The 13498-nt window shown below is 43.2% G+C and overlaps 1 protein-coding gene across 5 annotated transcripts in view; it reads right to left on the bottom strand.

The window, feature by feature from the left end:
- The window catches only part of Tspan12 (tetraspanin 12), a 91641-nt gene that overhangs the window by 61836 nt on the left and 16307 nt on the right, over positions 1 to 13498 (bottom strand). The window contains exons 1-3 of one of the 5 annotated variants that reach the window (XM_028873009.2): positions 8087 to 8317; positions 2409 to 2564; positions 1327 to 1462 (exon numbers count right to left, since the gene is read on the bottom strand). In XM_028873009.2, coding sequence (XP_028728842.1) covers positions 1327 to 1392 — 66 coding nt within the window. In that variant the 5' untranslated portion in view covers positions 1393 to 1462; positions 2409 to 2564; positions 8087 to 8317. Of the gene's footprint in view, positions 1 to 1326; positions 1463 to 1820; positions 1958 to 2408; positions 2715 to 2842; positions 2928 to 8086; positions 8318 to 13498 lie in introns of those variants that run through there. The other 4 variants (XM_037203497.1, XM_037203496.1, XM_028873010.2 and 1 more) reach the window with 4 other exon arrangements.

Raw genomic sequence — 13498 nt, 5'->3', positions numbered from 1 at the left:
CAATTTCCTGATTTACAAAGAAAGGAAGTTCAACAGGCCTTCTATAAAGGTTCCTTTAGTGAGAAACTGCAACGGTAACAAATCTGTCACTAGAAAGCATAATGTAGGCAAGTCAAAACCCAGCAATAGGAGTAATAATACACATTTTACAGAGTTCAGAGTCTTAATACTTGATAGCTAAATCAGTAATTTAATGACCCAGTTTAAAATATGTCCTTTTAGAACTGAAAAGTACAGTGAGATCAATTAGTGATTTTTCCATTTCCAAATGCCAGATGTAACTACTCGATGCTTTAATTTTCATATTGACTTTTAAAAGTTGTCATTTTGGGTATGGTTCAGATGACTTATTAACGACTTAATTCGTCATCTTAGAATGGTGTCAATCCTAAAGGAGCAATTTAACAAAAATGCCATCCTCTAGAGACCTGATATAATAGCTGTCAGGAAATAAGGGGCTGGCCAATGCTAGGCAGACGACAGACAGAGAAATAAATAAACTGCACACTAAAATTTCCAGCAGGAAATGTTGAATATAAATTACTGAAAGGAAACGAAAGTGGCAAAAGAGAATTTGCTTAAGCGTGACAGCCTTCTGAAGTAGCGTTCACAGTTTTAATATTTACATTTTTCTAAGTATTATAAATAATACAGTATCAACACTTTATAAAAGCATGAAGTGTCACTAACTCATGCAGCATAATTTCCATGGGCCTGTTAAACTTTATGTATTTTGTTTCCTTAAATGGCTGTGTCTTTTTTTTCTCAAAAGCATACATAAAATTCCTCAAACATCCCAACTTAGAAATAGTTATGTGAAAACCACCTTTTAGACTGTATGGAATTCCCTTTAAAAACCTATTCAGACTTTTGATAGGATCTCTAAGTATGAATCCTTCTAAAGACATATTAAGACCGTTTGCCCCAACCAAGTTTTATAGGCTCAGAGTTATGATGTAAAGAAAAAATGTAAGGCTTGCACAGTTATCTAAAAGTCCTGCAAACCAGCGGTTCCCGAGTCGTATGTCATAATTATCTTATCTACCAGTACAAGCACGTGCATTTATTTATATCCTTAGATTAGCTTCAAGTCTAACGTTACTGGCACTTGTATACAGGAGCGGACTTTTTTTCTAATTGCAGATGGAACTTGAGCTAGATCAAAGGCATTTTAAGAAGGTCAAATTTTCCTTCTCTGGAAAACAGAGGATGTGATCTCACGTCGTTAATTAATGCTCAGCCATGCCCCTTGGCGCCTTCTCTGGTGGTGCAGAAAACCAGGTCCAGCCATGCTCACCTGCTGGGATGGTGGAACTGTAGACTTACCCAAAAGAGCAGGTTGAGGGCGTAGAGCAAACAGCGCAAACACTTCACGGAATCTTCTCTGGCCATTTTGACTCTCCGGAGGGAGAAGCCCCATCCTTTCACCACATCCTACCGGGGCAGGCAAAGCAGCCGCGATCTGCAGGGGCGGGTACAGCAGAGAACTAACTTCACAGCCAGTGCGCCCCTCTGCCAGCCCTAGTGTTCTGTTGGCCCTCGGATGGGTCCCCAAGATCCCCAAGCCTAGTTTATTCGAGACATCGTCTTATCAAAACTCATTTGTTACAGTCATAAAGGGAACAAAACTCCCAAAAGTTCTAACGTGGCTTCAGATAACACCTGCTGCCAAGAGAAAAGGCTGACTCTCCGGATGAATGAAGGTGTACAGTAAACCGGTTCCCAGGAGACCTGCGGCGCGGCCTCCTGCATTCTGATGAGACTTTCTTTGCTCCCTCCCAGGGGACTGTTTGTTCGCAACTGTCCTAAAGGTTACAAACCTTTAAGTCTCTGGAGATGCCACAGGCTCCACTGCTACCCTCACTCCCCCAGACGGACGGACACACACACACACACACACACACACACACACAGTGAAACGGAGCACACAAGTGCCCTTCTCAACAGGACAATTCCTGAGTCCCAGCTCCGCGCTCCCCGCCCCACCACCAGGTCGCACAGCCCGGGTGTGAACTCGGGGGGACCACAGGGGGCGCAGCGCGGAACTGGGATTCCGCCCCGGGACTAGGGTTTCTTTGGGAGAATGTGAGAAACACTGTTTGTCGTCCGGGAATAATGGATGAGCCCGGGGCGGGGTAGCGGGGTGGCGGGGAGGGGACTCTGGGGAATCAGGGCCGGTGCAGTCGTGCCCACTCCGGGCAGGTCATTAACCCACCCCCCAGCCTCAGGGCCCTGCACGCCGCCGCGACCCTGAGGTCCCAGCCGCCCGCAGAGCACAAAGCCCGCGCGGTCAGGCAAAGCCACCGCGGCCGCGCGCCCCCGGCAGGTCGCACCGTGCAGCGCAGAAGCCACTCGGGCGGGCTGCGGGGAGCGCGGGCAGGAGAGATGCAGGACTTGCGGCCACTCACCTTCCGAGCAGCGCTCCCGCCGGGGGACAGTCGGGAACACACTGCGGACACTCATCCGGGCAGGGACGCTCCTCCCGGAGAGCCAAAGGGCGGCATTGGCTCCAGCAGCAGGCGCTTCCTTGTCTTACTCTCCCCAGCCGTCGCCGTCGCTGACTCCTGGGAAAAAGAAAAAGGAAAAAAAAAAAGTGCCGGGCAGCAGTCGCTGGAAAGTTTCTGCTAAGCCACCTCCCAACACCGCTGTCCCTCCCAAGTCCTCGCCAAGTCCGGACAAGGCAGCCGCGGCAGCCAGGGCCAGCTGCACAAACTCTCAGCGCATGCTCGGCCGCTGGCTGCCGGGTTGGGTCCTAGTGGGTGTTTCTTGTCCCTCTCACCCAGAGTGACACCCCAGAGGGATTCTTCAACTCTGCAAAATAGAAGGCTGAAGAGATAAAAACCTGCAAGGCCGGGAGGAGTCCTCGCAGCAAATCCCTTTAAAATGGAGGCGTCGTCTTAGGAATGGAGGTTGAGTTATAAGCATAAGGAAACAGGCTTTTATTATATGAAAATATTTGTGTTTGAGAAGGGGGGCCATGGGTGGCCCAACCCAATTCCTGCAATGAGAGACTAGTTTTCACAACCTTTATGGAGCCGCCTCCTGTGACTTGTCATTAACATGGTGCCCTGTGATCTTTATTGATTTGTGGCACTCCCCAATCAAAAATAAGTAAATAAATAAATATATAAAACAATAGTTCTGCCCCACTCCGATCCACTAACATTTGCAAAATCATCAATGTATCCCTCTCCAGGCTTAGATTTCAGATAGGGAAAAGAACAAGCTAATTCTTTCACAAGTAATCCAAACTTTTCCAAATTTCTCTCGATCCGGTTGTGTTGACTAAGTTCTAAGTGGTGATTAATCTCAAAATGCACACAGGGCGGTGAGTCTTCGGAAAACCACCCTGTTTTTTAAACTAGAAGTTCAGGAAGTATCACGATAACCACAAAGCATCTCTGCAAACCTAGCTTCTATTTCAGAAGTAAGAAGTTTCACACTAAAAAAATTAAATTGCTGGATCATGTTGCTCCCCCAAAGAGATTGTGTTTTATCCCTCACAACAGTAGACATTGCTGTGATCATTTGTTCCCACATCTAACAGCAAATAAAAACTAATAAATGTGAGTTACCTGAGACCCAAACATCTTTGAGGAAAACTAATAACTGGAGCCCTCGGTACAATTTGCAGCTGTAGCCTGTGTCCATCATCACCTGTCTGCTGTGTGACCAAAGTGACAGGGAGACATGGTCTAAATTGGTTGGAACTGAGGTCAACACCGTGAGACAATGTGGATGCCCAGGCGCTTTTAACATTCTTCCTAAGCAGATCATAAGACAGCCAGCCCTAAAAGGCATACAAGAAGTACAGCCATCCACACAAATTGCCAAGGGAAGCATCCATCAGATGACTCCCACCCCAGGAACACTGTGACTTCTGGAATTGTGGGGAGGATCTAAGGAAGGCGCTTTTATCCTTTCTCGGTGTGTTCGCAAGTGAAGTCAGCTGCCTGCTTCACAAGGAAGGCAAATCAGACAAACCACCATCCAAATGCTGTTAATGCCACACACTTCCTGAGAGAGGTAAAAATTTCCTCATAGAGGGGAGGCTTCGACATTAAAATGGAGAAAAGGAATGCCAACAATGCTCACGTCTCAGAACAACCCCCACCCCCTCCATTGTTAGAAGATTAGCGCTTAAGGGTCACCTACCCTAGAATGATAAAATAATAAAGTAGATAAAAGTGTTTTAGAGGCACATTTGTTGCCTCTTTGCATAGTAAATAACGAATGTGGAAGCAAAAGAAAGTCAAAGTAATAGTTTAACATCACCTCCTAGTCCAATCAGAGTCCATGCTGCTAGCGGGGATCCCAGCTGTCTGTCTAGTACAACAGTTCAGTGTTTCTCAAAGTCACTGTGTTAGGATCTCTTTGAACTCCAGCACACTGAGGTCAGAGTCTCCAAAGGTGTAGCCTTAGCATGTAATTTATTTCAAAATTCCCAAGGCAACTTTAGTGCGCACTAAAGTTTAAAAATCTACTAAGGTTTCGTGGAAGCCTCAAATGAGCCGAGGAGCCTCTTCAGATGGAGCAGGATGAAATTCCTCACCTGCCAGTTGATGAGCTAAGAGTATCCCCCACGTTATAAGAAAGAGGAAAACAACTGTAGTTATTTCTCTAACATTCCTGACAAATGGTCTTCAGGAGCTTAATCACCTTCAATATAAGAGCCGTCATCACATTTAAAACATCGCAGGACAGGGCAGTTGTGATGGTTTCAGTCGGATCATACCGCTTGCAATTTCTCTACCCTCATTTTACCTTTTTGCAGGCACAGCCTGAGCAAGGTCTCCTACCAGAGAGCTCTTGGGCTACAGGAGGGTAGGCAGTTTCCCCTCCCTCTCCAGGGGTGGGCATCACAGCTGTCATTCTGTAGGCTCTGTAGTTTTCTCAAACCACATTCACTACATGGGCACCATTGCCATTGGAGTAAGGAGTAGCATATTAAGAATGCATATTCTACTCATTGCCCAGAAGGCAGGAACCCATTCGAAGGCAGCGTGTGCTTCATTAAGTATTATTTGAGTGTACGGCACTTACTGTACCTCCCTCCTGCTGAAGATGTTAAAAATGTTAAGTCCCTGCCTGCTGAGAAAAGGCACAACAGTTCCTTTCTGTTTATTTAATGGTAATAATATGAGTAAGATCTGCACTTACGAGCACTCTTCTATCAGTCCCAGAGTGAAAAGCAAAACTCAGCCACGCAGTGAGACGGGCACAGGCTCTTCTCTGCACCAGGCACTTGCCTTGTGCACAGCTTGTCTACCCATGCTGCTCAGTGTGGAGAGGAAGGAACAGCACAGGTGCTTGGTTGCATGAATGAAGGAGTTTTGCTGGCTTCTGAGAATAAAAGGCAGTTGAACTCTTCACACTTATCAAACAAAAGAGGCTAACAGTTTTCTTTGACAAGTTTTATGCGCATACCATAATGGCTGCTTCCCACAATGGCACATGAACTTCTCAGAACCATGATGGGATACTGAGACTCAACTGAGTTCTTCAGGACTATGCATGTAGCTAGTAAAGGAGTATCTAAGATTTTAGTTTCTAAATAAGGTTTGTCTTCCTATTTCCACTGTTAACCTATATTACAGCATCTCAAATCTGGCTGGGGGTACATTGGCAGGCTCCAAGAAGGAAGACAGACTGGTCATTTTCTACTAGCTTCAGGTCAAGCACACATGCTCAAGCTATGGAATATAGCCTTACCTTCTTTTCCTGAAAGCACATGCCCAACAAAACAAAAAAAAAAAGCCTTTTCTTTGCTGAATCAAGTAATGTTCACGATACTATAAGTTTAAAAATACCCAGATAAAATGCAAGGTATTTGCTGAGCATGGTAACTCATGCCTTTAATCCTAGCATTCAGGAGGCAGAAGGAGGCGAATCTCTGTGAGTTCCAGGCCAGCCTGGTCTACTTAATGAAATTCAGGACAGCCAGGACCACACAGTGAAACCCTATCCCAAAAAGAAAAAAAAAAGTTTTAAAAAGCAAAATATCTGGTCAGATTTAAATTTCAAATAAACAAAAAATGTCCCCACGCTCCACAGAACTAATACCACTATATGTAGCTTTCAGTATTTACCTGAAATCATTATTTAACTAATAGCCTATATTTTTCTTAACTAAATTTGAACATATATACAACTTGGAAACTAGAAATTCTATGCAAAATGCCACTACACTAAGTAAGGAGAGCGTTTTACGGGACAAGGAGTTGGCAAACTGCTCTTTTACTCTGTAGCAGTCATGGGGCCAGGTCTTTTCTCTCCTACGACTTCTGACACATAGGCATCATCTCAGTGCCCTCAGCCATCCCATATCCTCTCATAGTCACAAAGCCACTATGTGAATCCAGACTTCATATTCAGTCACTGTCTCTGGAGGAAAAGGAAACTGCTTCCTCCCTGTGGCTCTCTCTAGGGATTAAAGAAACTTCCTCGGAGGTAGCATGGGAAATTGTCACTCTTGCCTCATTTCCTCTGACACCGTGACATAGGCATGAATGAATTAGTTGCTACCAATAAGTATGGCTTTACCACAACAATGGATATTAAACCAATCAGAATACAGTCTCTGCACCTGGGGCAACTCTTGTCCCAGCTTCAGAGATTTTGCACTCATTAACCAGCAGGGATTGGAACCAACAACCCAGTTGTACTCAGTAGGTATCATCATTAGAAACTTAGACCATAAAGAGTCAAAGTTCTAGAGAAACTCCATCTCTCAAGTCACAGCTTTGTTGGCATACTTCCTCTTCAGATACAAAACTTAGAAATTCTAAAAATGCCTTTCCTTTATGAAAAACCTAAATTCAGTTACCTAAAATAAAATGAATGTAAAAAGAAAAGAAAAAATACAAGTGCATTTAACTCTTCCAAGGACACCAAACCCTTTGTCCTTAATAGAGTGTCACAAGCACTCCACTGTGTCAGGATGACAGCTTTGTGTTATGTCCACAGTACAATCAGAGAAAGACTAAACCATCTGTGACACGCCCTCGCCTTTTGCTCCTTCAGTTCCTATTCCCACTGGACACTTCATAAAATGTTTATTCATTTATAATATTGAAATGTTTGATTTTTAAAATGATATCTATTTAGCTACCTCAAACACAAATATGCTCATTCTAACATGTATGAGATAACTATTATATGTAGTGTCTGCTGTGATTTTGTTATTAGAATTCAGCCTTTACAAAAATAGTGTCAATTGGGATTTAAATTTTTCTCTTATTATATGTGTATCTATGTGTGTCTGTGTGCACATGTGTGCATAAAGGTGTACTTATATGTGTTTGATAGCCAAAACCATATATTCTTATCTAGAGCTGTAGTGAATTTTTATTTCATATTTCATAGTATGGATGCACACATGATTGAAGGATGAGAAAAAACCAATATCTTTATTCTCTTTTTAGTGGTGATGCTATATTTACTTAAATGACACAGATGTTTTCCATTATGTTGTATCTTTTTAGGGCTGATTTTCTTTCTCAGAAAGCAATATAAACTGACCACTAATCTCAGGGGGAAAGGAGAAAGTGGTGATGTGTACCAGCAGCAGAGGAATTCCATAGTGAACCCCCACAATTGATTTCAATGACTTATAGGTGTTTCCATCATTAGAGTACATCTCTTAACTTTATGATCAAAGTAAGTCACTGTGACTAGCAGTAGAACAGATTTGGAATGTAACAGGATTGTAAGAATTAAAATATGTTTAGGGTTTTTTGTTGTTGTTGTTGTTGGTGGTGGTGTGTGTGTGTGTGTGTGTGTGTGTGTGTGTGTAAGAGAGAGAGAGAAAGAGTTTTCTGCTGATGTTTTATGAGTCTCTGTTACCTCTGTGAAATCTATCCAAGTCTGCTGTGTGGGATAAAGTGGTCCCGGTTTCCAGGAAGGAAGCTTAGGAACCAGCAGTGGCCAGCCAGGGCTGGAGAGCTGACCACAGTGTCATTTCATTAAGTGGGTCCCAGTGGCCATTCCTTAAATCACATGTGACACTAAGAATCCCACAGGAGACTTGTGCTACCTAGATTGATTCCCTCCCCATTTCTCCTTCCCCTTGCTGTCATGAACTTACCTATAGATCGATGACATCATATGTTCAGCTCCCCCTTTCCTTCTGATCCACAACCTTCATGCTATTAGCCTCCAACTCTCGCAGACAAACTTACCCAGTCCACAGCACATGAAGCTTTCACACACAGCCTCATTTCTCTCAGTTATGGGAGCAGATGAGGACGGCCAGAACTTAAAATCTAGACCAATCAATTAGAGTGTGACTGGAACTTGAGCAAAGACTCATCAAAAGGCAGTGTAAATTCAGGCAGCCAAGCGGAACAGAGTATGAGGGGAATGTATTGGCAAGCCCTAGGTGGAAATCTCGGCAGGAAGGCAGAGGGCAATCAAAGAGGCACAGCAAATGGTGTGGGGCAGGTGCCCTGGCAGATGGACAAATCTCAAGGGGAAGGAATCGAATCGGGCAGAAGAAAGAGAGACAGAGACAGAGACAGAGATAGAGACGGACAAAGAGACAGAGACAGAGACAGAGACAGAAGGAGGGAGGGAGGGACGGAGGGACACAGGGAGGGAGGGAGGGTGTAGAAAGTCTCCCTGAAGCAAGACTCCCTTTCCGGTCAAGGTGACTTAGACACTCTTTGCCAAACCCAAACTCTGAGGCTGAGATCTAAACTCTAGTCCACACAAAATCAGGGAATAAGGTTGCAGGGAGACTAATTTTAAAAATCCAAAATTATACTTGGGAAAGTTTGCAGCTTCTGCATTGAAGATTTTAATGCTGGGTTGAGCAACTTGTCATGAGTTTAGAGCCAGTGATGGCTGCATGTTGATATATGTGAATGAACCACAGCAAACCACAGCAGGTCTGAAGGGGTGCCTCCACTTGAGTGTTGGTTCTCCCTCTTGCTAGTGATAAAGACTGCCAGCAACCTCAGTTTCCTTATCTGTACCTCTGCCTCCTGGAGTGGCCATAGAGGTTGTGTAAGAGGTGAGTGGCCTAAATTTAGCTGGGGTCACACTGTCCTTGGAGGTTTAAATAGAATAGGCTAAGCCACTTTCCTACGAGCACTGGGTAAAAATGTTTCCAACTTCCACTCCCTTTGGGGATTCAAGAACAGGGCCAGAAGGAGGAAATACCTGCAGATTTCTGATGCAGTGTACAGACCACCTTGCCAGCTTCTGCACACCAGCCTTCTTGCGGAAGGTGACAGCCTTCAGGAGAAGTTTCCTAAAGGACACCAGTACAGCCTCGGCTCACTTCTGCTTTTGACTTATGTCTCAAAGAATGAGGAGGGGCTTCTGTAGCACCACAAAGACCACTCAGAACAAGCATTGGCATGTCCCAGACTGCTGTGGTCTCTGTGCTCCCCGTACCTCCTCTCGCTGGTGTCCAGGTAACTTCTCACGCAGATGCCTGCGTAGCTATCTCGTTTATTTATTTATCTATTTTATGTATTATCTGCCTCTACCCTAGAACTTTCAGCTTTCACATAATCCCCCCCCCCCAAAAAAAAATAAGCAAACTTTGGTTTTGTTTTACGGTACTTACTAAATGGTAGGCACTGTCTTCAAGCATCATACAAGTGGTGGCAATTTAATGCTCTGTCCATCTCAGTCATGAGGAAATCAAGGCAGGACATGTTAAATAAAGGCCAGAGACAAAAATGCAATGCGAGGTTGTCTAGCCCTAGTCCTCGAAGACCTAGTAGCCCAGCAAAATACCTAGACACAAATGGCTGCACAGCAGTTAGGAAGAGTATTTTGATTGCAACAGGTAGGGTGTGCTGGGGGAGATCTGGGGAAAGACCTTCTCTATTGGCAGTACTTAACACAGGGAACAAACACCAATCTTTTAAAGAGTCTAAGGGCAGGGGAAACACTAGCTATTATATTTGTTTCCTAGACATTGGCAAACCCTTCAATGTACTGACCATTCTGAAAACTCCTATAGGAAAAAAATTCCCTTTGATATATATATATATATATATGTATATATATATATATATGTGTGTGTGTGTGTGTGTGTCAGAAGTGTGTGTGTGTGTGTGTGTCAGAAGTGTGTGTGTGTGTTGTGTGTGTATACACATTTAAGTGTGTACACATGGGAGATTCTTATTAATGCCAAATAAGCTTAGTACTCCATTGGACATGCTTTAATAAGCACTAATTTCTATAAATACTGAGTCATTCTAAAGGATTTGGCAAAGAAGGAATGTGAAGCATAAAAGCACAGAAATATAGAGGGAATGGAAGGAAACTGTATAAGAGAGGGAGGAAGAGAGATGAACAGGGAGGGGTATAGAAAATAGCTAGAGACAAAGTAAAAACAAGAAAGAGGAGAGAAAGAAAATAAGGGAAAAGGAGAGAGGAAGAGGAAAGAAAGGAGATAGAGGAAGGAAAGGAAGGGACAGGACTTGCCATGGCTGCTGCCCCAGAGCTCGGAAGCCAGCCCTCCGTCTTCTCAGCAGTAACTTCCTGGTACTCATCTCTGAAATGCTAGTCCTAACACAGCCCTCACATCACGACACACAAGGTCGAAACAGAGAACAGTCTCATTTGTTTCCGGGCCTCTCCAGATGGCTTCTGTGTTCCAGAGGAATATTCATGATTCTAACATCCAATCTTAGAAACCTCAACAGCTAGTATGATAAGGGTATGCCCTTTAATTCTATAGATAATAATAGTTCAATGTTTTTGAAGAAGAAAAAAGAAAGAAAGAAAAAGGGAAGGAACATGATTGGCCCCGGGTTTTGGCACCAGATGAATGAAAAGAAAGAAAAAGGGAAAGGACATGACTGCTCCTAGGTGTGGTGGAGGAGAAGGCTTATTATAGTCATGTGGGAGAGCATAGCCAGAGTCAGAAGCAACTGGGAGAGTCCAGAGTGAACGTGACCCTGAGCCATGTGAGGAGAAGGGGAGGGAAAGAGAGGGAAGAGGGAGGAACCAAGTGCATCAGCCAGGAGGCCCAAAGAGATTACTCTAGAAAGGACCAGGTAACCAAAATGGTTGGATTATATAGGGAAGGGCAACCCAGCCACTGGGCTGGAGAAGTTTAGGGTAGGGGTTGGGGTATGCCAGCCAGGATGTCCGGTAACAGGTAGGCACTCAAGAATACAAGAGAAGCTGCCAGCCAGTCAGCTTTGGTATGTTAAATAGGTGCCTCAGCTATTTGTCCTGCTTTTGAAACCTAACAGTTTTGATAGAGACAAACTCTACCTCTGTTCTGGAGGGTTTCAAAGGTACAAGGTTAGTTTACATACTTTCTTTACTCCAAAATAACAATAACAAAAACCTCCTGTTTAAGAGAACTTCAGAAATGGCCCATGTGTTATATACATCAAATATTCATCATTTTTCTGGGTGCATCTAAGAATTTTAACGTTAAGTCTGCTTTACTTTTGGTTCTCCTTTGTCTTTTCAAGTTTTAAAATAGGTATAATTAAAATACACAGTTTCACAAGGCACTTACATTCATATTTACTCATAATTTCTTTTAGACCTCAAGCATTCATCGTGAGTGTAATCACACTTTCTGAATCTGGATCAACCAATAGCTAGCTATTGGTTTGTTCTTCTAACCCATAGTCAAGCACATAAATCATGATGCACTCAGTTTATTTTCATTCATTTACAGTGCCAAATGACAATATTATTGGATTTTTTTTAAACTTGAAAATCATCACAAAATAATTAGTGGATCAGTGATCTGCAGTAACTCAGTGAAAGTGTTCTTGTGATTTTCAATTCAAGAGAATGAAGGAAAGGTATGATTTCCAAAGGACATGTTTTCTGCTATAACTCACAGGAGAGTCCCAAGTGTTGTTGCACAATGCTTGTGTACACTGTAAAGATGTGTCTCTGCCTAAGGCACCTTCTGTTTGGTTTAATAAAGAGCTGATATGACCAATAGCTAGGTAGGAGAGGATAGGGAGGATTTCTGGTGAGAGAGAAGAAGAGGAGGAGGAATCTAGGCACCAGATTTCACCAGAGACACTGAAGAAGTTGGACATACAGTAAAGAACAGAGATAACCAAGCCATGCAGCAGAATGTAGATTAATAGAGAAAGGTTAATTTAAGTAGGTTTTTGTTTGTTTTGAGACAGGGTTTCTCTGTGTAGCTTTGCGCCTTTCCTGGAACTCACTTGGTAGCCCAGGTTGGCCTCAAACTCACAGAGATCCACCTGGCTCTGCCTCCTGAGTGCTGGGATTAAAGGTGTGAACCACCACCACCCGGCAGGTTAAGTTATAAGAGCTAGTTGTAAAAAAAAAAAAAAAAAAAGATAAGCCAAGGCCAAGCTTTCATAATTAATATTAAGTCTCCATGTCATTAGTTGTGGGCTGGCAATCCAAAGATAGTCTAACAAGAAAGCTTACTACAAAATCTTTTAAAATTTTTTCATAATGTAGGTAGTCAAGCTGCAGTGAATTCAGCTAGAAATATCAAATGCATTTCAAACCCTTGGCTCATTCTTCAGTGTCACATCTCCCATTGGCACGCTGCATCCTCCACATGATTATTGCAAAGGAAACACTTACCATGCCCTGATGAATACAACAATTACAACACAAAAGAAATCATTAATGCATCAGAACAGAAAGACTATGGTCTGTTAGCATGTAATTAGGCTTCTGCTGTAATTATCCTCCATTTGAGAAATTTTCTTAATGTAAAAGTGATAAAACAAATCATAAGCATTCACTTCATTTAATTAATGAGCAGCTAAAGGCACATTGAGTTTAATCTGTACCTATTTATATGTTTTTGTAGGCATCTTAATTATACAAAACCTGAGTATGTTCACATATGAATATTTTACAATACCTGTACCCCAAAGCCTTTCCCAGACACCCTTATCTCCTCTCCTCAGAATCTTGTCCAAACTTCCATCGTGGGTGCTAATTGTAGGTATTGAAGCATTAGAAGAGAAAAGAAAGGATTAGTGGAACACCAGGTGAGCGGAGGTAGAAAAGACAGGTGTAGTGAGGCAGAGAAGGGAGAAGAAAGTAGGGAGGAGGGAAGACAACAGTGGGTAGAAGAAAGATGCTAGGGGGAGGAGGAGGGGGAGGAGGAGGAGGAGGAGGAGGAGGGGGAGGAGGAGGGGGAGGAGGAGAAAATGGAGAGCAAAGGACACTGGAATAACGCTGGAAAAATGGAAAAGTAAGCCTTGACAATATGGCTTGCAAGATGTGGAAACAGGAACACAGAGATCATGCTGTGTTCATATTGCTCAGCAGGTGATCTAAGGCTGATTTTATATATATAATGTGTATCCCCATCGGTCTTCAATAATCTACCAATCCCTCAATCTATATCTGTCTGTCTATTATCTGTCATCTTACCTATCCTATAGAAGAAAGTGATTAATGGCATTTTTGTTTGTTTTTCTTTTGTTTCTTGTTTTGGTGGCCATTTCTTTTACTTTCTTTCTTGGAGGTTGTTGTGTGTATGTGTGCAAGTGTGTTTTGCCTACAT

The sequence above is a fragment of the Peromyscus leucopus genome, chromosome 3 (assembly GCF_004664715.2).
Source record: "Peromyscus leucopus breed LL Stock chromosome 3, UCI_PerLeu_2.1, whole genome shotgun sequence".
Lineage (NCBI taxonomy): Eukaryota > Metazoa > Chordata > Mammalia > Rodentia > Cricetidae > Peromyscus > Peromyscus leucopus.
The sequence above is the reverse complement of the archived record's forward strand: the minus strand, read 5'-3'. Positions and strand labels throughout refer to the sequence as shown.